This window comes from Penaeus japonicus, unplaced genomic scaffold, assembly GCF_977035675.1.
Source record: "Penaeus japonicus unplaced genomic scaffold, GWHDUDI00000001_assembly GWHDUDI00000022, whole genome shotgun sequence".
Lineage (NCBI taxonomy): Eukaryota > Metazoa > Arthropoda > Malacostraca > Decapoda > Penaeidae > Penaeus > Penaeus japonicus.
In genome coordinates, this window is record NW_028234424.1 from 37,572,620 (window position 1) to 37,595,954 (window position 23,335).

Here is a 23,335-nt window from a genome sequence, read left to right on the forward strand (position 1 = left end):
ATTCATTTGTTTCACTAATATTTTCTTTATTTCACTGCAATACACACTTTCACAGTTTAAAGCATTTCATAAAGATATGAAATCATGTGCTAAAATCACTGAAAAGTAATACATCACATGTCAATGGGAAAAAAAAGAAAAAAAGAAAAAAATAATAATAAATATTTACCTGATAATCTTGAGAAAATAAAAACAAAAATGGTGAGCCAAGGTTGATTTAAAAACTTCCACATGTGCTGAATTTAATACTCAATGACACACAAAAAGAAAGTGACTAAAAAAATTACTATCACAAAAGTTTCTACCATAATAAACTGAGGTTCACAAGGCAAATACAAAAACTTCGCTTACACATTCATAGCGACATGTTCTTGGGTACTGATTACATTATCACATTTGTTTTCTGTAAAAACTATTATGTACTGTGTATTACAGTTATGTGATTTCTTTATATACTTACAATATACATCAATTTAAGGTAGGCACTGATAAACATGACATGTACTCAAAAGATATATATAATGGACATGCCGGGAGCATCAATGTATGGCCAGTTCAGAATGACAGGTGAAAAAGCATGGGCAGACATTGTAATACCAATATTCACTCAGAAACCAATGACCCAAAAGTCTGCGCTGAGGAAGTCATCATAACTTATACTTACTGAACTTACTTATGCTCAATTCAGGCATACAAATCAACCTGCCTTTCCTCCACACATCAAAAAGGAAGAAGAAAAAGACAAAGAAGAAGAAAAAAGAAGCTCATGGTTCAACACCTGTGATGCAGACTGCCAAAAAATACTACAAATAAATAAAAATTATCCATTTAACAATAAAAAATAAACAAACTTTGAGAGCAATTGTTTTACGGCCAATCCAGCAGGTCTCAAGTAACAAAAGAATACCCAAAAGTAACAGCAAATTAAGATGGACTCAATACTGCAGATGGTTTCAGTGATAAAACCTAAAACAGGTGTGTCTGACACCAATGCAACACTGCTGACAAAACTTTGTGGTTGCTATGCATAACTGATTTTCTTCATTTTTTTGTAACCATGCTCCTTTCATCCATAAGGCATCAAGAGCTCTCAAAAACTTCATTCACATCTGTTGTCAATGCTTATCTGAGAAATTATAACACTTAATCGTTCTGGTATCACCAAAATATAAATAGGGAACATTACTATAACCTACCAAAGTTTGGGCAAGTCCTCCTCCTCCTTACAGTCACATTACTGAATGCATGAACAGCATATTATATGCAATATTTCATTGTAGCTTATGATACACTCCCACCACTAATTCCCTTGTCTCAGTAAATCAATTAATGCCCACTCTTCCATTTTTAACTGACCTGCAGTTCTGACAGGAGAAAAAAATCAAAGCTTTATACAAAATTCTCAGAGGAGCATGGTAATTAAACAATATCTCAGAAAAAATCAATGCATTTTTTAAAGGGCTGAAAATAATTTTCCTCAAGTATTAAATCTACAATTACAGAAAAAAATGCATCTTGGCCTTGCTGAATCTGTTTCACAAAAGCTTTTACTGCAATACATTTGGGTCCACTGTGATGCTATCTTTCAAATGACTAGGATTGACATTTATAAGCAATGTTACTGAGAGAGATCCCCCACAAATAATCCTCAGATGGTTACTTTGTCATTGTCCACTAACCAAACTAAATTGCCTTTTGGTCTCATTTAAAATGAGTAAATCATATGTACAAAAAAAAGAAAAAAAAAAAGAAAAAAAAGAAAGAAAAAAAAAATTGAATTAAATCCTAACAATGACCCACACCTTAACAACATACCAATAAAACGTGGGCCATAAAAACAAGAAAACAAACACGACATTCTCCAAATGGAAACAATGACGAGATCATTTATCATCTTAATGCTCTGTGAGATTATGTCTTCATCTGAATACACGCAAACGGATGAAAATCCACGGCCTGAAATCTTCCATAAAAAAATGTGCTTGGATCCTAGTTCTCCAGCGTGCCCAACATCACAATCACTACGCAGCTGAAACCAAAAACCAGCCGTCTGAAGCCAAGCTGCTTGTGGAAAATTGAAAAATGGGGATATCACAGTTCACTTTCCACAAATACAGTAAACTCCTTCTCTAATGTCTTTTAAAGTGTCCAGAATAATAAAGGGGTATTTGTGATCAAACAAGGAACTTTTTTTTTTTTTTTTTTTTTTTTTTTCAATTTTCAAGGTTATTAAATTCTCACATACATATATCTATGACAGGCTGGGATATTTATCATTGAACACCCAGCAGTTATTTAGTTTAACTATTGGTCTACATATTCACATAATAAATTAAAACTGTAGAGTTGAGGCTTGGGCCATGAGATGGAGATACCTTGAGAAACTGTCACCAGGCACAATAAAGAATACATCCCCAGGAATGCTATATAAATCACAAATGAGAATTAGTTGTCACTCCCATGCTTCCTTTTTTCAGTACTGTAAATGCTTGCCTTTCGGCATTCGTTCCGAGAACTAAAAAGCATATTCACACCAGTTTTAACTCTTCTTGTCACTCTCTACCTTAAGGATGAATTGATGTTGGACACAATGCACCAAATACATTTAAAAAAATACAAAACAAAAAACAAATAACAAAAAAGGTAGTAATTGACGGAAAAAAAAATAAAAATAAAAATCATAGAATATCACAATGTGAAGCCCAAAAATTGGTGGGTTGAGCATCATCTGCCGGTCCAAAAACTTCCTATGAGAGGTGGAAGCTGTGCTGGCCCTCTCTGGCCGCTATCTCCAATTTGGCACTCATAATATCAATACTGGAGTAGTCTGGTAGTTTCAGGTAGTTAACGCAGGTCATCACCGAAGGTAAGAAATCGTCAGGGTTTTCTCCTGCTTCAAAAGTTTTCCTTACAATGGTAAGTGCTGGAGACAGACTTCTGAAACCTGTAAAAATGACATGGAAAATTGCATTAACGTTTTGTAAAAATGCATTTACAAAACAATTATCACCATAACAAACCTTTGGAATAAGTAATGATTCATAGGTAATAAATCAAAAGTTTTATGAAATCAAACTAACAAAAACAGGATTTCCTAGAAAAACATTTGACAGATTTAAAGAGTATTTTGTTCTATTGTAGACCACGTACAGGTTCACATTCTACAATAGTGGTTCCTAATCCTTTTACTACCAGGACCCCTCTGATTTTCTCTGCTTCCATGTCCCAAACCTACATGCACCTCTAACCAAAAAATTAAAAATCCCCCCCCCCCCCCCAATCAAAAGGAAAAACTTATTTCAAGTCTGCATGAGCTACTTTTTCTCTGGCCTTGTGTCCCCTAGAATGAGAACAACTGATCTATGTGAAATTACTTCATCTAAATCTTATAATGAATAATCACTAAAAACACAATGCCATATACATTTCCATTTCGCCTCTCTGATTATAAAAACATAAATTTCTATCTCTTATTTAAATCTTCATACATTTTTTGGTCTTGAGAAAAATAAAAAAAAAGATCACTAACCTCCAACAGGCAGCCTTGGTGAACCTGTAACAAACTGTAAGAAGGATCTCTGCTGAGCTGGTGTATAGTCTGCAATGATCTGCAGCAAGAACTTAACCGCCCTAGAGTTGTGCGTATATCCATGGTCTGGACGGCAACATTCGGCAAGTTGCTTCATGTCCCACTTCGAGGCATCCGAGGAGCCACAGAACAGTTGTTCAAGCTCTTCTGGGTAGAAGACTCGGAGCTGAGTCAGAGGAAAGACACACTCGAACCCTTCTCGCAGGGCTTCCATCTGCCTTCTGACTCCCTCTCGGACCAGCCACTCTATAACAAGCTGGAAGCAAGTTTGAACTTTAACAGAAAGACACAAATATAAAAAATTCATTGGCACACACAGACTGTAACTCTTATCTTTTAATTTACTTCAAAATCCTGTACTGAATCAAAGAAGTAGAAAGTTATTTTAAGGATACCATTTAGTATGTTTCCCTTACTAATTTCATTCAAATATAAGTAGCAAGGGTTTTCTCAAACTTCCAAACCTTAATAAACATTCAGAAAAATAAACTTCTTTCATTATATCATGTAACTCCATAAAACAAAATACACAAACAAGTTTCAAAATATCAAAATGAAGTGCCAGTGCCATTTCTTTCTTCTCATTCCAGGAAATGGATAATCTTACCCTCAATACTTTCCTAGAAATGTTTATCACTGTGGAATTCCACTTCCAGTTTCCCCTCTTTAAATGTTCTTACCTGTAGGTACTGATCAAGGTTATGTACAGTGACAGCAATGTCTGAGCCACCCTTTCGGAACTCAATGTTAGGATAGCCAGGTAATGTGAAGGTAAGCGCAAGGTCTTCGACACTGCATCCGTCTACAGTTAGGGCTTCCAGTCGAACCTAAAAGAAGTAACAAATGTTTCAGAAAACAAAAAAGAAAGGCATATTCTGCAGACTTTTACAACCATAAATTAGTTCAAATTATTCTGAAGATGTAATATTGAAAATCAATTACATATCTTGCATTGAGGAATTACTCATTCTCATTTGCATTAGAAAAAAAGGAAAATAAAAAGAAAACAAGATTAAAAGCAAAAGAAAGTACAGAAGAAAAAAATGCAAAAGTAGATGGGGAAAATAGATTGCCATAATGATTTTGACAAGCTACATACCTGTAACTCGGCCCCTGAGATTCCTTCCTGTTCTGCCTGAGCTTCGATACGTTTCTTTTGTAAAACCGTAGCATGCAGGCGTGTGAGAGTCTGGCCTAATGTTGGATCCAAGGAAACAACGTCGCCAAGGCCCAGTGACCATTCTTCGGCAAGGAGCCACTTGTACACACACTCATGAAGGCCAAGATCCAGCTGGAAATTAGAAAGAATAAGCAAACGTTCACACGCATAATACAGGAATGAAAGCCAGATGTCCCGGATTCAGAATAACAAAAGTTGCATAAAACTCTTGGAATTCTTTGCCATCCTTTGATGATGAAGACATTGTCACACAAACTATTCACACATTTTACTCAAATGCCAAGTCAATAACACTGGCAAACTTTGAGAACTGTGATTACACACATTCTTCAAATCAGGAAATCTTCACAATTTTACAGTCTTTCCCCTTTTTAGTGTATCAAAATCATGTTTTACCAGTCTGTTAACATATCTCCCATTGAGTATTCAACTCACATCACTGAAAATATCAAAGCAATATCCAACCTAACACATTTCCACTGGGCTGACTATTTGCCTGATGCTGCTAACACTTTGAAGATTTCATGCACTCTCCTGGTGTGATACCGCACTACAGTTCTCAGAGCGCTCTACACCCGCCTTATTCTTTAACCCATTCATGCCGGGGGCATTCCAGCCTTGCATGTTGTAATGCCGGGGCTCTCGAACGCATAGGCCTAAATCAATTAAATGATCGAAGCCATATGACGGTACCCTGCGAATGGGCCTTGAATGCGCGGTACCCGTGGTGTACCACCCGTCCAGAGGGGGTTAATTGTAATGAGTATATACATATGCAACTATGTAAAATGTGTATGTAGAGGGAAAGATCGTGACACAATAGGACGTCATCTTGTAGGAGCGAAATATTCCCAAGACGTGACAGTACATCATCCAGCGCAAATGGGCTAATGATAATCCTAGCTACTAGAATATATCAAGAACTTTGTCTTTACAACTTTCAAGATGAAGCAAAGTCTGACCAGATAAAGACATCTTTGTAACTAATGTCCATTCTAACAACTGTGACAAAAATTATGTGCTGTAATATAATTTTCTGAGCAAAATACTTTGGCGTTTTTCCATACATCTTGTGTGTCAAACTCAGTTTTAAAAAAAGTCTAATACTGATTTTATATTTCTCTGTTATCTTGTAACATGCAGATTTCATACCACATATACCACTTTTTATTTGAACATTCAATTAGCTTGTATGCCATGTTTACGGTATTTTTTTTAGACTAAAATCATAAGTCTAATAAACAAACTTGCTAACACATACAAAAGAACACAATTTAAGAAATCCTATCTGTCCTACTAAATATTTAGGGACCAACTTCACAAATCATACCTTGGTCAGTATCTATACAAGAAAAGATGATGTCTAATATGGTCTATGAATGTCCTAAAGCACCAGCCATAACACTACCCGAAAGCTGATGCATCATAATGACATAAGATGTGCAACATATCCAAAAGCTGATTTATAAAAAATAAAATGCAGTCTAGGCTAACTAAATATCCCTTTTTGCTACATATCATATAAAATCAATAAAAGAAATTCCTAAAACAGTGTTGACATTACGTGCTAACAAAGTTTTAACAAATTTTTGCTATTTTGAGTTAAAAATTTCCATTTTGGGAAACTTTTTCATTTTCTTCTCATAATTTCCTACTCCAAATAGGGGAAATAATCCAATTTAGTAATTTCTTCAAGGACTACAAGCTTGTATATTGTAGATGTTACTAAAACCATGGACCAATACATCTATCTCCCATAAAACACTACGATTAGTAAAAAGTTAAGCAGCAAACCTCGCAGGCAGGAACATTAAAAGAAAAAGAACCCATTTAAAAATCCTTTTACCCTGATGACAGCCTTCCATTAAACCATTCACGCTGGGGCCGTTCCGGCTTTGCACGGTCGCAATACCGGGGTTCTCAAACGCATAAGCCTACCGTCTCGAGATTCTCGGATGCACAAGCCGCGAGCCTGGGCTGCCCGCTCGCTCAACCCGAGCGCGCGGCTTGCCCTCATAGCTCTTCCCGGGCATCTGACGCAAAAACCACAATACGTGTCATCGAGTCAACCGGCACCAATGGGTTAATGAGTCAACAATGTGGCCAACCTGGGTTACCTATCAGCTGAACTAGGTGCAAGAGATAAAGCCTTACAGTATCCATAACAACTTGACAGTGATTCATTCAGGTTAATCAAGGTAGGCTGCTCAGTCACAGCAGGCAGGAGCATGACTGGTACATCCCAGTATTGCCGTAATGGTGTTAATACTAACTCAAACCAATAAAGGAAACAAGAAAACGTAATATGACGACCTGCCCTTGAAAATATCATCCAAGCCAAAAAGTAACACAAATTCTATTACAACTCTACCAATCAATTGCCAAATATAACCCTCTCTGTATAACAATAAAAAATGCCAAAACCTGACAACAGAATAGCATAATAAATTCTGGGGAATTATATTTGAAACAACTACCATTTTCCCACGAAACAATTCTTGGTCATTTTTATCTAATGGCCTCCACCCCCACATATTCTGAACCTTTTCATTTGATAAAGAGAAGGCTCACCACTCCCAGTCCCTCAATAAGAAAAACATTCATAAAAAAGTAGACAAAAATACACATAAAAACTAATGTAAGAAAAAATAAGTTAAAATGCTTAAGCTATCAAAAATCTAAGAAAAACAAAATGAAATTAACAAGATTTATGCCTCAAAATTTCTCATAATGGATTTCATGTGATTTCACTGACAACTCAAGTTACATTTTCTTTCCTTCTTTATTTATTTATTTTCTGTTTTTTTTTGTTTGTTTTTTTTGCAAAAAAAAAAAAATAGTTTTGATATATCAAGCTTCAATCATTAAGCATTACCACTCAAAAACAATACAGGCTGCTTTCCCATATTCTATCCCAGCTAATGTTGATTTTGCAAAATTTCTTATGAATTCTTTACTACATGTATTCTTATCTAGATTGAATTGTTTTCAATCAGCTGAAAACCTTAAATGCTTTAATCATTCTTTAAATCTTCTTTAATTCAAAATTACCTTGTATATGACATTTGATAAATTTTTTACGTGTTGATTTCATACATTTTGATTCGTCTTTTGCCTCACTTTATAGGATAACAAGTTATCGAGTTATCCAATGTTCCTCTCTAAAACATGACATCCAGCAAAACTCAACCCTAAAATTGGATCTCAAAATACCACAACCTTAGAGCCCTTCGTAACTTTTTTACATGTCACTAGAAAGTAGTGCCCTAAAGTAACCATATTGAAAGAACAGAAAACAAACAAATTAAATGCTAGTGCCCTTAATTTTTAACAATGTGTTGAGTAACAGAAAAAAAAGAGAGTAATCTTCCTCTATATCAACAAGGTTTAATGTCAGTACAACAATGTAATTTACTGAATGTGCAAATTTACTTAAGTATAAAAAATGGTAACAATATAATTCATGCTATATGAGCATAACAGAAATGCTATAAATTACATTTTGGCATATTGCTAAGGGGGTTACCACACAAGGGAAAAGTTTGTTGTATTTTCTAAAATATATTTTCTTCGCATTTTCCTGAAATACCTCTCACATGAGCACACATACATCTGTAAAGAACAGGAATATCAGAGCTTGCTACTATTACAGTAATTCTTATCTCAGCTGAAGAAGATATAAAACAATCCTACCAGAATATTATGGAACTGATGATGGCATACTAATAGATAACAGGCAAGTGTTTCTTTAGTTGGTGCATGAATGTAGGTAATGAGACAAAGGAGAGAGAGTGTTATTCTCCTTTACTAAAATCTTAATAATAATTCAAGAACTCTATATAATTGGGACCTATCCTATTTTGTAGAAAGTACAGATTAAGATGGCAACACAATATGCATGTAGTGTGTAGAAAGTGTACAAAAATTTGCCTTCCTGTGATAGTGCCAAAATGAGGCTGAATACTGGATGGCATTTACGCATGCCATGGCTCAGCTGGTTCCAGACCTTAGACAGGGATGTATATAAGACATCAGTGTTTCTTCATTCAAGTGTCTTCATTTGTACTTTGTTATTTGCTAAAAACCCATGGCATTAACACCTATTATCCTATTCGCCACAATCATGGCACACCTAGGCCTGAGCATCAGTTTTATTCACCGTGATAAGACATACGGAGTGTCTACTAATATTTGTGGTACTGTTTGACAAGTTTCCTCTAGCCACAATATCAGCTCCATATCACTCTTGTAGGCCCTCCTCTCCCTCATTCAATCACACAGCTGTGTTCCCTATCTCTTTTTTTTCATTCTTCCTTCTTGTGAATTAAATATTGTGACAGTAAAATAGTCATTCTAGTACTAACCATATCCTGTTCACCACACAAAACTCTTACACTACATAGAGTATACCTGCCTTATGGCATATCAATGTCTTTTTATCATTCATACATCTAAGTAAATATTTCATTGTATTCTATAACAAAATATACTATTTTTGCTTCATAGGCATCCTATTTGCATGTTCTATTTGCATTTTCTCTAGCTACATCACAATATCAGCCCTAAATGACTGTGCCCCTACTAGGCCCTAGTCACTCTAAGCCAATCATACAGCCATGTTCTCTGCCTCTTTCTTCTTGTGAATGAAATGTTAAAAGTGTGAAATTGCATTTCAAGTACTCTATTCATGTAGGCAAACCCAATCCATCTTTTCTTCTCTTATTTCACTTCCCCACATTATAGCATTTATACACCTACATGAATATTTCAGTTTTATATGAAATACCCCTTTTTGTTTTTGCTTTACTTTTGCAATATTTGCATGTATTATAAGCATGGTAGTTTATTCCCATTATCCTTTGATTTTTAAAACTTTGATGCTTCACTGGGCATTATGTATTTGATATACAACTCTTGAAATGCCTTATAAAATTGGCCTTGGTGAAGCTTAAAAAATCCTAAACTACATGCAGCTAGGGGTTAATGTTGCATAGTAATAATTATCATCATCATTATGAAAAGGTATTACTAATGAAATTTGCAGGTCAGTGCATTTATGCTAGTCTCTCAGTTTGATTCCTGTTCTTAACAAAATAGTCTTTGCCCTTGTATACCCATAAAGATAATCATATTACAGATACTTTTTTAATACTGGTCTAGACTATAAGCTTCTTTTCTGAGTTTCTGTCCTAAAATGCAACATCCCTGATTGGTTTATAAGTGTATAGAAAACATGTGAAGTGTAATCTGCATTTGTATTACACATATAAAAATTGTCATAAACCTATGTTACCTCCTTACCGTAAGATTCTAACCTAAATGATCAAATGATATTGTGTCTATACTACAATACTAAACTACAACTTTCACAAAGTTGAAAAATTGGGAACTATTTACCTTACAATAGGGATGAATCCAAAATTCATGAATTGCTCATTCAGGCTATCAATTTTCAAGCATAAGGTCTAGAGTGATGATATTGCTGACAAGGTGTTGTATCTGGCTACACTATCAGTATATAATCCCAAACGGGAGACATTCTTACTATAAATATATCCTGAAACAGCGGTCCTGCTGCCTCAGAAACTTAACTGCATCAATGAAGCAAGCATATATATTTGCATACATATACTAAATTCACACTTCCATGATTTCATTAATATCTACCTAATATCTACCAGGTTATTCCTCTAAATAGTCAGGGTACATTATTTGCAACTTCGATTGCATACTGACCACTTTCTTAGACTCTAACCATATTCTAACAATTGGATCCAAACAATTGGCAAGCCATTTTGTGTTTGGCACGAGCTATTGGCTGATGCTATTGAATGGTTTGAGCCATAAGTGTGCATTTTTGTCTTTTCGTTTACACACAACATCCCCAAAACTATAAACAAAGATATTTGTTATTTTGCTTGGTTTAAACAGACATTGGAATGTGGCTCAAAGTAAACTATGAATACTGACACATCATAAACATATCACATATGCATTTTCAGCTTGAGGATGATGACAAACATTGACTGTCTGCACTTAATTCTGTCAAGTGCCCATTGTATTTTTTAGATTATACAGTGTTGTCACAACAAGCATTGTACCATAAAAGGTTTTTGTTGTTGTTGTTGGTTTTATGAACAGAAAAGGATCAAGTAGGTTAGGTACTTGTAATGCACGACACTGCTTAGAAATTAAGGCTCAACGAGGTCCCACCCCTTCCCCCCACATCACTAGTACTGAATAATTTCTCATTGTTTAAATAAATACCTTTTCTAATTTCACTTCTCACAATACTTTCACAGTCCCTTTAACCCATTAACAGCGGATGCCAGACATGTAAAACAGCCATCTTACTGCACAAACATTTTTTTAATACCGCGACCAATAGGTTAAACTGTGAGAAGTGTTTACTCTGTCTGTTTTTATATATATGAAAAAAACAAAAAAAGCACCATAAACTTTAAAAAATCAATAAATATCTACAACATTTACATAGTCTAATTGTTATAAATGTTTTTTGTTATCAATATGGAAGTTACCATTAGATCCTCAGGCCTCATTCATTTCTTATACAGAGAAGAGCTTTAACAATGAACAAAGACAATCCTACTTACCATTCTGGAATCCATAACAGCTTTTGCCATGAATTTTCCGAGAAATCTGAACTTCGCTCTCAACTTTGTCATCTGGGCAGATTTCATGTTTCTGGGCACAGGCATAGGATACAAGCCTTGACTGGCATTCACGTACTTCACTGCCTTTCCTCTATTTTCTTCAGTTCTTTCTTCCACTGTCACTGTTTCACCCCGCCAAAGCTCTAGATCGGCTTTCTGGAGTTCTTTGGATACAAGCGCGTAAAATTCTAAAGTAGGTCCTAGGCCTGTACCAACTTCATTTTCATACTGAATTTCTAGCATGGCCCTTGAAGAAGCCAGTTCACTAATCACAGCCTCTGCCTGCTTGAGAATATCGTCACGAGAGACAGTTCTCTTGCGTCTTTCGAGTCTCGGGGTGACTCTTTCACTACTATCCACAGAGTTGAGCTCAGGAGAAGAGTCCATAAGTCGTTGTAAAGCTCGGTCCCGATCAAAGGACACTGCATAAAACAGTAACTGTCGAGTCTCAAAGGGAAACAGGAAAGGACTGAAAGAGCAAAGTGGAAAGAATTGTTAGAAATAAATTGTGCACAAATATTTACATCATTACTACAAAACTTATATCAAGTTTTATGAATCTTTAATTTCCCTAAAAAGTGAATTCTTACTTTAAATCAGACAAAAATAGCAAGAAACCCTTCCTATCAGTTTAAACATTAAAGCTTACTATTTAAATTTCACAATGGAAAAGGAGGTAGATAAGGGTAAAGAAAAAAAAAGGATACCTTCAACAATGTTGGTTGTTAACCCAATTATAAAATGTGCAAAATACCAACAAATTGAAAAAGAATACTTGCCATGCATAAGCAATCTGAGGCAACCACGGTGGTACATTGCCAGTCATTATCACCAGAGGGTCCTGCAACTGCCGATTTGCTTTGGCTGTCAGTTTCAAGTTTGTGAACTCGGCAGTTGGTAGTGGGGACGGGTAAGTGGCTGGGGGGTAGAGGGCACCATAATGGCGGTTGAGAGCGTGGAGAACTCGCAACAATGCCAGCACTTCTAAGCTCGGGTCACTTACAGTCACACTGGCTGGTAGGCTAGCAGTCAGGTACTGGTCCAGAACACTATTGTTTCCTCCCACAATACTACCATCTGAAAAGTAAGAGATGCATTAGTAAGTGTGTAACAGTAAATTCTTCAAAATCAATATTTCTCACAGCAGAAAGTTATTACAAGAAAGTTTTGAATTTTCATAAAAGAAGAAACCTTTTTTTTTTTCCATAGTCTGGAGAAGTGTGTGTGTGCGTGTGTGCATGTGTGTGTGTGTGTGCGTGTGTGTGTGTCTGTGTGTCTGTCTGTGTATGTATGTGTGTGTGTGTGTGTGTGTGTGTGTGTGTGTGTGTGTGTGTGTGTGTGTGTGTGTGTGTGTGTGTGTGTGTGTGTGTGTGTGTGTGTGTGTGTGTGTGTCTGTGTGTGTGTGTGTGTGTGTGTGTGTGTGTGTGTCTGTGTGTGTGTGTGTGTGTGTGTGTGTGTGTGTGTGTGTGTGTGTGTGTGTGTGTGTGTGTGTGTGTGTGTGTGTGTGTGTGTGTGTGTGTGTGTGTGTGTGTGTGTGTGTGTGTGTGTTGTGTGTGTGTGTGTGTGTGTGTGTGTGTGTGTCTGTGTGTCTGTGTGTGTGTGTGTGTGTGTGTGTCTGTGTGTCTGTGTGTCTGTGTGTCTGTCTGTCTGTCTGTCTGTCAAACACAGTAACGTGCCCAAACCAGATATAATAAAACACTGCCACAATATGAAAGGAAAAACTTGCAACGTTTCAAACTTTTAGTGAAAGTTCCACATCAGGCTTAAGCAAACCATTTTTTGGTTTACGCCTAATGAGGAACTTTTACTAAAAGTTTGAAATGTCGCGAGTTTTTCTTTCATATTATGGCAGTGATTTATTATATACATATGAATAACAGTAAATAGTAACAAATTATAAATTCATATCAACCTCCAACATGGGCATCTGCTTTCTTCTTGGGGCTGGGTTTTGATCCTCCAGCCTTGCCCTTCCTCCCTCCTGAACTACGACTTTGCTCCTCTTCTTGTACAGGTCTGATGGTAATAAATAATTAATGAATGACATGGAGAAAGGTTGATACCGAGGTCTGTTAATTAACTGATCAAGGTTACATCAATGTATAACAGAAAAAAAAAAGAAAAAAAGAAAACTTACCTGTAATATATTGTATGGGTTTGCAGCCATATGGCTGAATGTGAGATGGGGGTTTCTGTATCCGTGTCTGCTTCTGAGGCACTGGCATCAGATGGTGAGGAGAACTGTCTAATAGCTTGGTAAACGGTCATATTGTACGGCAAGACGTGATCCCCAATGACAAACTGGAGTTTATGACTTGAAGAGCTCTGGTTGACAGATACTGCAGCCTGTGTGAATGATTAATCACATTTCATTCTTGTTATGTTTTCACTGAAATAAATTCTCCTAACTTACACTTCCATTAGCAATATCTCTGAAACTCTAATCCTGCTCTTGCTTATCAAACTGAGAAAAGTCTTCCACAAACTGTAAATGTAAAATTACACTTTCCTACTATGACTGTATTTCTAAATGAAAACTCTCTTTGTGAAGTAATCTGCACATGATCAGAACAAACAAACTCAAAAACTCAAGTAGAGTAGTGAATAGGCTTCTCGCCTGAAATGTACGGATTCCAAGTTCAACAAGTTGCTGCAGCCAAGGGGTTGTTGCCAGCGGCTTGTCATCTGAGAGCATATACTGAGGAAAGTTCAAAATCCACAAGGCAAATCTGACTAAAATCATCCACAGTATTAAAAACCATTAAAAACGTTGCAATAAGTTTATATAGGATTAATTGCATTCCTAAGCTAACCTTACCCTATCACAGTGTAAACATACATCCATGTATATGACAGAGCAATACTGGAAATGTTTCAATTTACTGAATGAATGTATGGCTAATCACGTTTCCTGAACGAATGTATGATTGATCACATTTAAACCAAAAACTCACAATTTATCACACACTCTTCAAATGCTTGCATACAATCACATTGTCTGTGTGTCTGTGTGTCTGTCTGGTGTGTCTGTGAGTTGGTCTGTGTGTCTGTTCGTGTTGTTCGTGTCGTCGTTGTGTGTCGGTGGCTGTGTTGATGTGTGTTGTGTTCTTCGGTTCGTGTGTCTGTCTGTGGTGTCGGTGTGTCTGTCTGTGTGTCTGTGTGTTGTGTGTGTGTCTGTGTGTCTGTGTGTTGTCTGTTGTTGTCTGTGTGTCTGTCTGTGTGTCTGTGTGACTGTTCTGTGTGTCTGTTTTATCTGTGTGTCTGTGTTTGTTCTGTGTGTCTGTCTGTCTGTGTGTCTGTCTGTCTGTCTGTCTGTCTGTCTGTGTGTCTGTGTGTCTGTCTGTGTGTCTGTGTGTCTGTCTGTGTGTCTGTGTGTCTGTCTGTGTGTCTGTCTGTGTGTCTGTGTGTCTGTGTGTCTGTGTGTCTGTCTGTGTGTCTGTGTGTCTGTCTGTCTGTGTGTCTGTGTGTCTGTGTGTTGCTCTTCTGGTTGTTGTCTGTGTGTCTGTCTGTCTGTCTGTAGGGAGGTTTGTCTGTGTGTCTGTCTGTCTGTCTGTCTGTTTGGAGGTGTGGCTGTCTGTCTGTAGGGAGGTTTGTCTGTGTGTCTGTGTGTCTGTCTGTCTGTGTCTGTCTGTCTGTCTGTGTGTCTGTGTGTCTGTCTGTGTGTCTGTGTGTCTGTGTGTCTGTCTGTGTGTCTGTGTGTCTGTCTGTCTGTGTGTCTGTGTGTCTGTCTGTGTGTCTGTGTGTGTGTCTGTTCTGTTTGTCTGTGTGTCTGTCTGTGTGTCTGTGTCTGTCTGTCTGCGTGTGTGTGTGTGTTGTTTGTTGTCTGTGTGTCTGTCTGTCTGTCTGTCTTGTCTGTGTGTGTCTGTGTGTCTGTCGGTGTCTGTGTCTTGTGTGTCTGTCTGTGTGTCTGTTACTTTCTCTGTCTGTCTGTTTGTCTGTGTGTCTGTTGTGTCTGTGTTGTGTTGTCTGTCGGTCTGTGGGTCTGTGTGTCTGTCTGTGTGTCTGTTTGTATGTAAGTCTGTTGTTTCTGTGTGTCTGTCTGTCTGCTGTGTGTCTCTGTCTGTTTGTCTGTGTGTCTGTCTGTGTCTATGTGTCTGTCTGTGTTCTGTCTGTTGTGTGTGTGTGTCTGTGTCTGTCTGTGTGTCTGCTTGGCTGTGGCTGTGTGTCTGTCTGTGTGTCTTGTCTGTGTGTGTCTGTGTGTCTGTCTGTGTGTGTGTGTTTCTTTGTGTCTGAGTGTCTGTCTGTCTGTCTGTGTTTCTTTTAGTCTGTGTGTCTGTCTGTCTGTCTGTGTTTCTTTTAGTCTGTGTGTCTGTCTGTCTGTGTTTCTTTTAGTCTGTGTGTCTGTCTGTCTGTCTGTGTTTCTTTTAGTCTGTGTGTCTGTCTGTCTGTGTTTCTTTTAGTCTGTGTGTCTGTCTGTCTGTGTTTCTTTTAGTCTGTGTGTCTGTGTGTCTGTCTGTGTGTTGTGTGTGTTTGTCTGTGTTTCTGTCTGTGTGTCTGTATGTCTGTCTGTGTGTGGTTGTCTGTCTGTATGTTCGTGTCAGTCTGTGTCTGTGTGTGTCTGTCTGTCTGTGTGTCTGTGTGTGTGTCTGTGTGTCTGTCTGTGTTTCTGTGTGTCTGTGTGTTTGTCTGTCTGTGTGTCGGCATGTTTGTCTGTGTCTGTCTGTGTGTTTGTCTGTCTGTGTGTCTGTTGTGTGTCGGTTGTCTGTGTGTCTGTTGTGTGTCGTCTGTGTGTCTGTGGTCTGTGTGTCTGTGTGTCTGTGCTGTTGTCTGTTGTTGTCTGTGTGTGTGTGTCTGTGTGTGTGTGTCTGTGTGTGTGTGTCTGTGTGTGTGTCTCTGCATGTGTCTGTGCGTGTGTCTGTGTGTGTCTGTGTGTTTGTCTGTGGGTCTGTGTGTCTGTGTGTGTCTGTGTGTCTGTGTGTCTGTGTGTCTGTCTGTGTGTCTGTGTGTCTGTGTGTCTGTGTGTCTGTCTGTGTGTCTGTGTGTCTGTCTGTGTGTCTGTGTGTCTGTCTGTGTGTCTGTCTGTGTGTCTGTCTGTGTGTCTGTGTGTGTGTCTGTGTGTCTGTGTGTCTGTGTGTCTGTGTGTCTGTCTGTGTGTCTGTGTGTCTGTCTGTCTGTGTGTCTGTGTGTCTGTCTGTGTGTCTGTGTGTCTGTCTGTCTGTGTGTCTGTGTGTCTGTCTGTGTGTCTGTGTGTCTGTGTGTCTGTGTGTCTGTGTGTCTGTCTGTGTGTCTGTGTGTGTGTCTGTGTGTCTGTGTGTCTGTCTGTGTGTCTGTGTGTGTGTCTGTGTGTCTGTCTGTGTGTCTGTGTGTCTGTCTGTGTGTCTGTGTGTCTGTCTGTGTGTCTGTCTGTGTGTCTGTGTGTCTGTCTGTGTGTCTGTCTGTGTGTCTGTGTGTCTGTCTGTGTGTCTGTCTGTGTGTCTGTGTGTCTGTCTGTGTGTCTGTGTGTCTGTCTGTGTGTCTGTGTGTCTGTCTGTGTGTCTGTGTGTCTGTGTGTCTGTGTGTCTGTCTGTGTGTCTGTGTGTGTCTGTGTGTCTGTGTGTCTGTCTGTGTGTCTGTGTGTCTGTGTGTCTGTGTGTCTGTCTGTGTGTCTGTGTGTCTGTGTGTCTGTGTGTCTGTGTGTCTGTCTGTGTGTCTGTGTGTCTGTCTGTGTGTCTGTGTGTCTGTGTGTCTGTCTGTGTGTCTGTGTGTCTGTCTGTGTGTCTGTGTGTCTGTCTGTGTGTCTGTGTGTCTGTCTGTCTGTGTGTCTGTGTGTCTGTGTGTCTGTCTGTGTGTCTGTGTGTCTGTGTGTCTGTCTGTGTGTCTGTGTGTCTGTCTGTGTGTCTGTGTGTCTGTGTGTCTGTGTGTCTGTCTGTGTGTCTGTCTGTCTGTGTGTCTGTCTGTCTGTCTGTGTGTCTGTGTTTCTTTTAGTCTGTGTGTCTGTCTGTCTGTCTGTGTTTCTTTTAGTCTGTGTGTCTGTCTGTCTGTCTGTGTTTCTTTTAGTCTGTGTGTCTGTCTGTCTGTCTGTGTTTCTTTTAGTCTGTGTGTCTGTCTGTCTGTCTGTGTTTCTGTTTGTCTGTGTGTCTGTCGTGTCTGTCTGTTGTCTGTGTGTCTTTTAGTCTGTCGTTGTCTGTCAGTGTGGTTCTCTGTGTTGTCTGTTCTGTGTGTGTCTCGTTCTTGTGTCTGGAGTCTGTGTGTCTGTGTGTATGTTGTGTGTCTGTCTGAGTCGACCATAACCTCTGATAACTAAATAACGTTCAATAGCCTGTACGAGAGCTAGAGGGTCAACCTTCACTGGCCCACCTCGCCACTGCTTCAGTCTCGTGCAGTCTGGATGGCGCTGAAGGTTGCACTGTAAAGGAGAGGGTGGGATCATTTAGTGGAAGTCTGACACTGATTTTCATATCACTATCAGATACCAATATTGCAGTTAGGAGGTAATAATGGAAAAGGATGAAGAGGATGAAGAGGATGAAGAGGATACAGATGCTAAAGATGATAAAGAGGAGGAAGTGGGGGAAAAAGAGAAAGAAGGAGATGAGGTGGAAGATATATTTCTAAAATACTAATTCAATTACCTTCAGCTGGTGTGTGTTGAAAAATTTGATGGCAGAGGTTGAGCCTCCTCTCCCAACCCCTGAAAGAGCAGTTCCTGGGAGATCATGGACCTTCACAGGGAACTGTTCCAACTGGTTGACACACCCATTGAGCTTCGTCACAAGGGCACTGAACAATGCAATATGACTGGTGTCCACATTGCCCAGGCTTAATGGGTCCAACTGAAAGTAAAAAACAAAAATTATAATAATAATAATAACAGTAAGGATGAACACACATGTTCAGCTAAATTGATAATGGGTCAAACTGAAAATAAGAAATATTGTAACAATGATGCACATTTTTATTCAACTTAATGAAAAATAATCTTGAAATCTTTGGATTTTGAAATAGCTTTTCAACTTCCCAATATTAATCAAATTATTCCCAAACCTAATTTATAGAAACCCTTAGTGGATTGTGGTGTAAACATTTGGGGGAATGCAATAATTAAAAGTTACTTGACTAGATGTGATGTCCTCTTTTCTATAGATATAACTCTATAGAAAAGTTTGATAACATAGATTGTACTCATTTTATTTGTAGTGGAAAAGATACACTTTAGAGATAATAGATAATTTACAAAGTGCAAAAAGGCTGATTAACAATGTTATACTTCAAATGATTATCATGCAAAAGCTATCAATTATCAAATATTTACCATAAACAACTAGTCACCTATCATGAGTCATCACTAACCTGTCAAGTGCATCTTCACATTGTCAAAAAAAAAACTTAATATAGTAAGAACTACATCACTAATAATATAAAAAAAACATGTGGATACAGAGCAAAAGTTAAGAGAACAATTGCAATACTTTAATATCTAAAAAAAACAAAACAATCATGATACCCACTGGGCAACCAAGGAAGACGTGAAGGAAATTCCTGAGTCGAGTGTCCCGTGGTGTGCTTATGCTGACAGACGTAAGGCTCCCATTCTCTGTGCTGTTGCCGGTGCCTCCAATGGCTGCCATTAAACTTCCATCTTGCGTTAGGGACATGGTAGAATTTTCAGATGCTGTGAGGTAGGACAAGAGGCAGCACACCAGCCCAGAATGTATCACCTCAAAGGGACTGATATCACTATCAGTCACAATTCTGCTGATTTCCCTCAGTGCTATAACAGCGCAGTTTGGCTGAAAGGTTGAAGATACACAAGTTTAAGTATAGTGCACAATTTCTTTAAACCATTAGAGTGAAATTTTAATTCAAAAGAAGTTATAATACATATATGTAAGGACAACAATAGTAACTATAAGCACCCTCTTTACATACATCTTGTTCCAATTGTTGTATGGCTGCTATTAGTCTATTTAGGACACTAAGCGCAGGGTGTGTGGCTCCCTGAAGCTCCGTGGAGAAGTACTCTTGGTTGAGACGTTGCGCCTGTTCCCGTACCCAGACACGAACCACCTCCTTGTTACTGCTACTACTACTGTTGCTCACACTGTTACCAACTAATTTGTCCTATGGATCAGAAACAATCATGTAAGTATGATATAATAAAAATGTATGTAAATAGACAAACAAAGACTGGACACAGTAAATAAAAATCTAATCAATAATTATCAATGAGCTGGATTTGGAAAAGTAAAATCTTTCAACATATCACAGTATCTATAAACACTTTAAACATTTTCATTAACCCATTGCGGAAGGTAGACCAAGTGAGCTAAATAGCCATCAGGAAGGGCTATTTCTGACCATAAGGGCAAATACAGCAACAGCTACTAATTAGAGAGATGCTGAAAATGTTACCCCATACTCCTAGCAATACAGACTTGCCACCAAACATTTTCTGATAAATTCATCATAAAACAGGGGTTTAGGGTGACTTTGGAAAGCTGTAGCTCTGAGACTAACAACTTCACAGTCATAATACTTCATAACATCCTTCAACAGAGAGCAGTTTCCAATGTTACGTCATGTACACAATGACGTCAATCCTTTTGGGCCTAAATGGAGCAGTCATGTTTGTCATACCTGTCCACAATGGGTTAATAAAATATTGGTATATGTTGCCCACACTCAAGTAGGTAGTAACTCATACAAATATATATTCAATAGGAGCTTGGAGTGGCATTTTCAAGACCATTCCATCTTACCACGTCTCTTGAATTGCCTACCATAACTTGAATGTTACAACACCAATTAGACACTATAATCGTAAATTCTTTTTCCCAACAGAAGCTGCCAATGGGCTACCTTTCCTGAAGGAGATTCATGGGTTGGTGTTGATGTGGCAGAAGGGCACCTTCCCCAACGTGATGGATTGAAATTGGCAAGGAAAGAGGATTTACTACTTCCCCCACCACCTCCACTACTACTACTGCCACTGTTGGTGCCTGCCACTAGTTTGGTCCGACTCCCCATGCCTCTCCAGCTCTCTCGTCCTCCACCTAAGCCAGCATCTAGAATACAAAGGAATATGAGAATTAGAAAAAAACTACCTGAACTAATTGAAGCTATGATACTTTTCAAATGTAGTTTTCACCAGCATTAAATCAATGAATTAGTCTAATCTAAGCTGTTCATCACTCATTCCACACAACCACTACAAATGTTGCAGTTAATCTCTAAAGTGTGTCCATTTGAATATACTCACTTTTCATGAAGAATTCACTAAATGATGATGATGCAGCCGATTCCTCCTGCCTGTTCTTTCTCCAGTTTCCAGTTCGGATTCGAGCTGTTCGTTTCCGCTTGAGCACATCAGCTAGACGCAGTTGTGATGGGCTCTGTAATTTATCTTCATCCTGACTTGGCGGGGTTGGAAGAGATGGGGTCGAGTCTAAACAATTACCGTTGAACGGTCGTCCAGTCAGAAGTGGACTAGCCGAGTTGGGTGTTGTTCCTCCACGGCCAGGGCCCAAAGAGAGCTCAGGACTGCTCCATTTTGCAGGAGGATGCCCTAAAGTTGCATCTGGGTCACAGAGTCGCTTAATCTGGTGCATCACTCCTTCTCTTCTAAAGTAAATAGCAAAAATTTCGGGTAACTTCTGCATTAGGATCTCAGCCATCTGAATGGCTCCTACAATAATCTTCAGGTCTTGCGATGACAACATAGTGGCAAGGTGGGATGAAACACTCTGAAAGATAACAAACCATGAAGTTAGCCTTAATATGAACCTATTTCTGCTACATTAAATATGTATCTCTCTACAATAGTGAATTCTTCATATGTTTTCATTAAAATACTTCATTGTAAAGACTAATTTAAAATGCTTTATAAAAACTCCTCCTTAGAATCAATTAATGTTTATCAAACCTTTCCTATACTCTCCCTAAACAAAAAGTAAACTTGACTTAAATTCAAAACTATACAAGTTAATAAGAAGATTTGCAAATTAGCAAAAATATAGAGTAAAAGAAAAATAACCAGCAAATCTTACCTGACTTTTTAAAACCTGTTGCAAAAGCTCAGGGCTTGAAAATTGCACCATCCTGAGCAATGCCCGCAGACATTTGTAGCGAACTGCAGGACCTGCTGAGGAACTGTAGACTTCATACAATAAACTAAACAGTGAACGAATAAGATTGGATGCTAAATCCGAATCTTCCTGCAGGCACTTTGCTCTTGCATCCGTGGCCTGAAAAAGAAAGAAAAAAAAATAGAAATCACTAGTTAATTATTCATCCCCATTTCTTCCTTTTCTTATAAGCTGAGGCTTTTGTTTGACCACAATACTGAAGGCAATAATGGAAAGAATGCACACCTGAGTTGCTGCTATGACAGTTCCAGCTAACCCAACAGGCATCATGCGCCGCTGAACAGATCTCATTGTGCCAGAGTTGTCATTAATCTGCTGCATTGAATGAAAGTCTATCGTGTAGGCCCGGCTCTGTATGCAAAGGCTGATCTCGTCTTCTCCAGACTGGTGTGCAAGCTGTATAAGAAAAGAAAAACATTACTGATATTTGATTGTATTTTTCTATCCTCCATAATCCATACTTCCTTTTCATCAACCCAATGGTGTCGGATGGTATGTATGCATTCCATGGCTCAGCTGGACCCAAGTACTGGATGCCATGACATTCGAACTTCAAAGTATTTCTGCTTCAGACTCCCTTTTCACTTTGTTATCTATTAACCATCGATGTCATTAGTGCAGTAATTATAATCCTAAGCATCATTATCAGGATAAGGTACCATTGACAAACTCAGTAGGTTGAATGCTTCAGAATGTCCTCTCAGATTGTGTCCAATTCTTAGCATAATGCTATTGTCATTATCACAGAAGAGGCATACAGGTAACCATTTTTTTTTTTTCTTCCTCAGTAATCCTGTTAATTTGACTGTTAGATGGCACTGTAAACATTATTATCAAGCTTCTAACCCAAATTGTCCTGTCCTTAACCCATTCACAATGGGGCTATTTCGGCTCTAAATGGTCGAAAAGCCGGGATATTCAAACACGTAAGCCTAACACCTCAGGATTCTCGGCCACACTAGCCATGGGCGAGCGTGTACACCCGATCACCCGGCGCGCCGGCCTTGATTAAGTATCTTGTTGCCGGCATCTGACCCAAAAACTACTGAACGTGATAGCAAGTCAACTGGCGCGAATGGGTTAATTCAAAAGAGTGACCTAATTGTATAGAAAATCTATAAAAGGCATCATTTTTGCAGCCATCACACATACAAAAACATTAAAAATTCATGTTTCTGTACTGCCATAATATCATGTTACTTCCTTCACGCAGAGTCTAATCCACATGATCAAATACCACAGAATCTTGGTCAACTTCCACGACAGACATTTTCAAGGGGTCAGATCACTTTCATACTATATTTTTCCTTTTGTTGAAATTACAAGCTATTAATTCCTTCAGTTCTGGTGACTTATTTTACCTCATGCTAATTAGTATCACCTTAGTAACAGAAAACACAGAACACAGAACGTGTGAGTATTGCATGCATACTCTTATTTATAATGGATTAATTATTGGACTTATTTTCCAAAAACTATGGGCCAGTCATATCTAAAACTCCTTTTAAAAATCTGATAAAAAGTATACAAATATTAAAAGATGTTGGGCATTTAAGATTTAAAGTCAAGTGCCACATACATATTAACTGGTAAAGAATGTAACAGACTTGCCTTAGTCTCATTAGTTCACATGCAAATTTTTTCCTTAATCAATCTTTTTTTAGCCTAAGACTGGGTTACCCCTCCCCCCTTTAACCAATGAAATGGAAACTATGTACCTCACAAAAAAAGGTAAATCATTAAGTTATAAAATAATCATTCAGCCTAAAAGTCTTCCAAACATAAGATTTAGATAGACAGACAAGGTTTTGTGCATGGCTGCACTCTA

General features: G+C 38.3%; 2 protein-coding genes across 2 annotated transcripts in view; both read right to left on the minus strand.

Annotated features, from left to right (window-relative positions):
• Window positions 1-229: 229 nt before the first annotated feature.
• Window positions 230-14,438, minus strand: LOC147469389 (E3 ubiquitin-protein ligase TRIP12-like). Its single transcript, XM_086549863.1, has 8 exons — window positions 13,581-14,438; window positions 13,356-13,459; window positions 12,223-12,520; window positions 11,384-11,912; window positions 4,689-4,880; window positions 4,270-4,416; window positions 3,530-3,845; window positions 230-2,944 (listed from the first exon to the last, which is right to left on the minus strand). Exons 1-8 carry the CDS (start codon window positions 13,709-13,711, stop codon window positions 2,748-2,750), a joined length of 1,914 nt encoding a protein of 637 aa, XP_086405989.1. The 5' UTR covers window positions 13,712-14,438; the 3' UTR covers window positions 230-2,747.
• A 3,111-nt stretch (window positions 14,439-17,549) lies between these two features.
• Window positions 17,550-23,335, minus strand: part of LOC122258048 (E3 ubiquitin-protein ligase ctrip) — a 46,228-nt gene continuing 40,442 nt past the window's right edge. The window contains exons 17-24 of the mRNA XM_043023754.2: window positions 21,733-21,903; window positions 21,409-21,606; window positions 20,622-21,105; window positions 20,222-20,427; window positions 19,292-19,483; window positions 18,871-19,152; window positions 17,995-18,195; window positions 17,550-17,768 (exon numbers count right to left, since the gene is read on the minus strand). Of these exons, the coding sequence (XP_042879688.2) occupies window positions 17,550-17,768; window positions 17,995-18,195; window positions 18,871-19,152; window positions 19,292-19,483; window positions 20,222-20,427; window positions 20,622-21,105; window positions 21,409-21,606; window positions 21,733-21,903 (1,953 nt within the window). The remainder of the gene's footprint in view (window positions 17,769-17,994; window positions 18,196-18,870; window positions 19,153-19,291; window positions 19,484-20,221; window positions 20,428-20,621; window positions 21,106-21,408; window positions 21,607-21,732; window positions 21,904-23,335) is intronic.

Bases quoted from the DNA above. Each gene is read 5' to 3' on its own strand.
- LOC147469389 (XM_086549863.1), bottom strand. From the start codon at position 13,711: ATGACCGTTTACCAAGCTATTAGACAGTTCTCCTCACCATCTGATGCC. The intron at 13,460-13,580 runs GTAAGTTTTCTT...TATTACCATCAG, and splicing joins ACCCATACAATATATTACAG to ACCTGTACAAGAAGAGGAGC. The intron at 2,945-3,529 runs GTTAGTGATCTT...TCATTTTTACAG, and splicing joins ACCAAGGCTGCCTGTTGGAG to GTTTCAGAAGTCTGTCTCCA.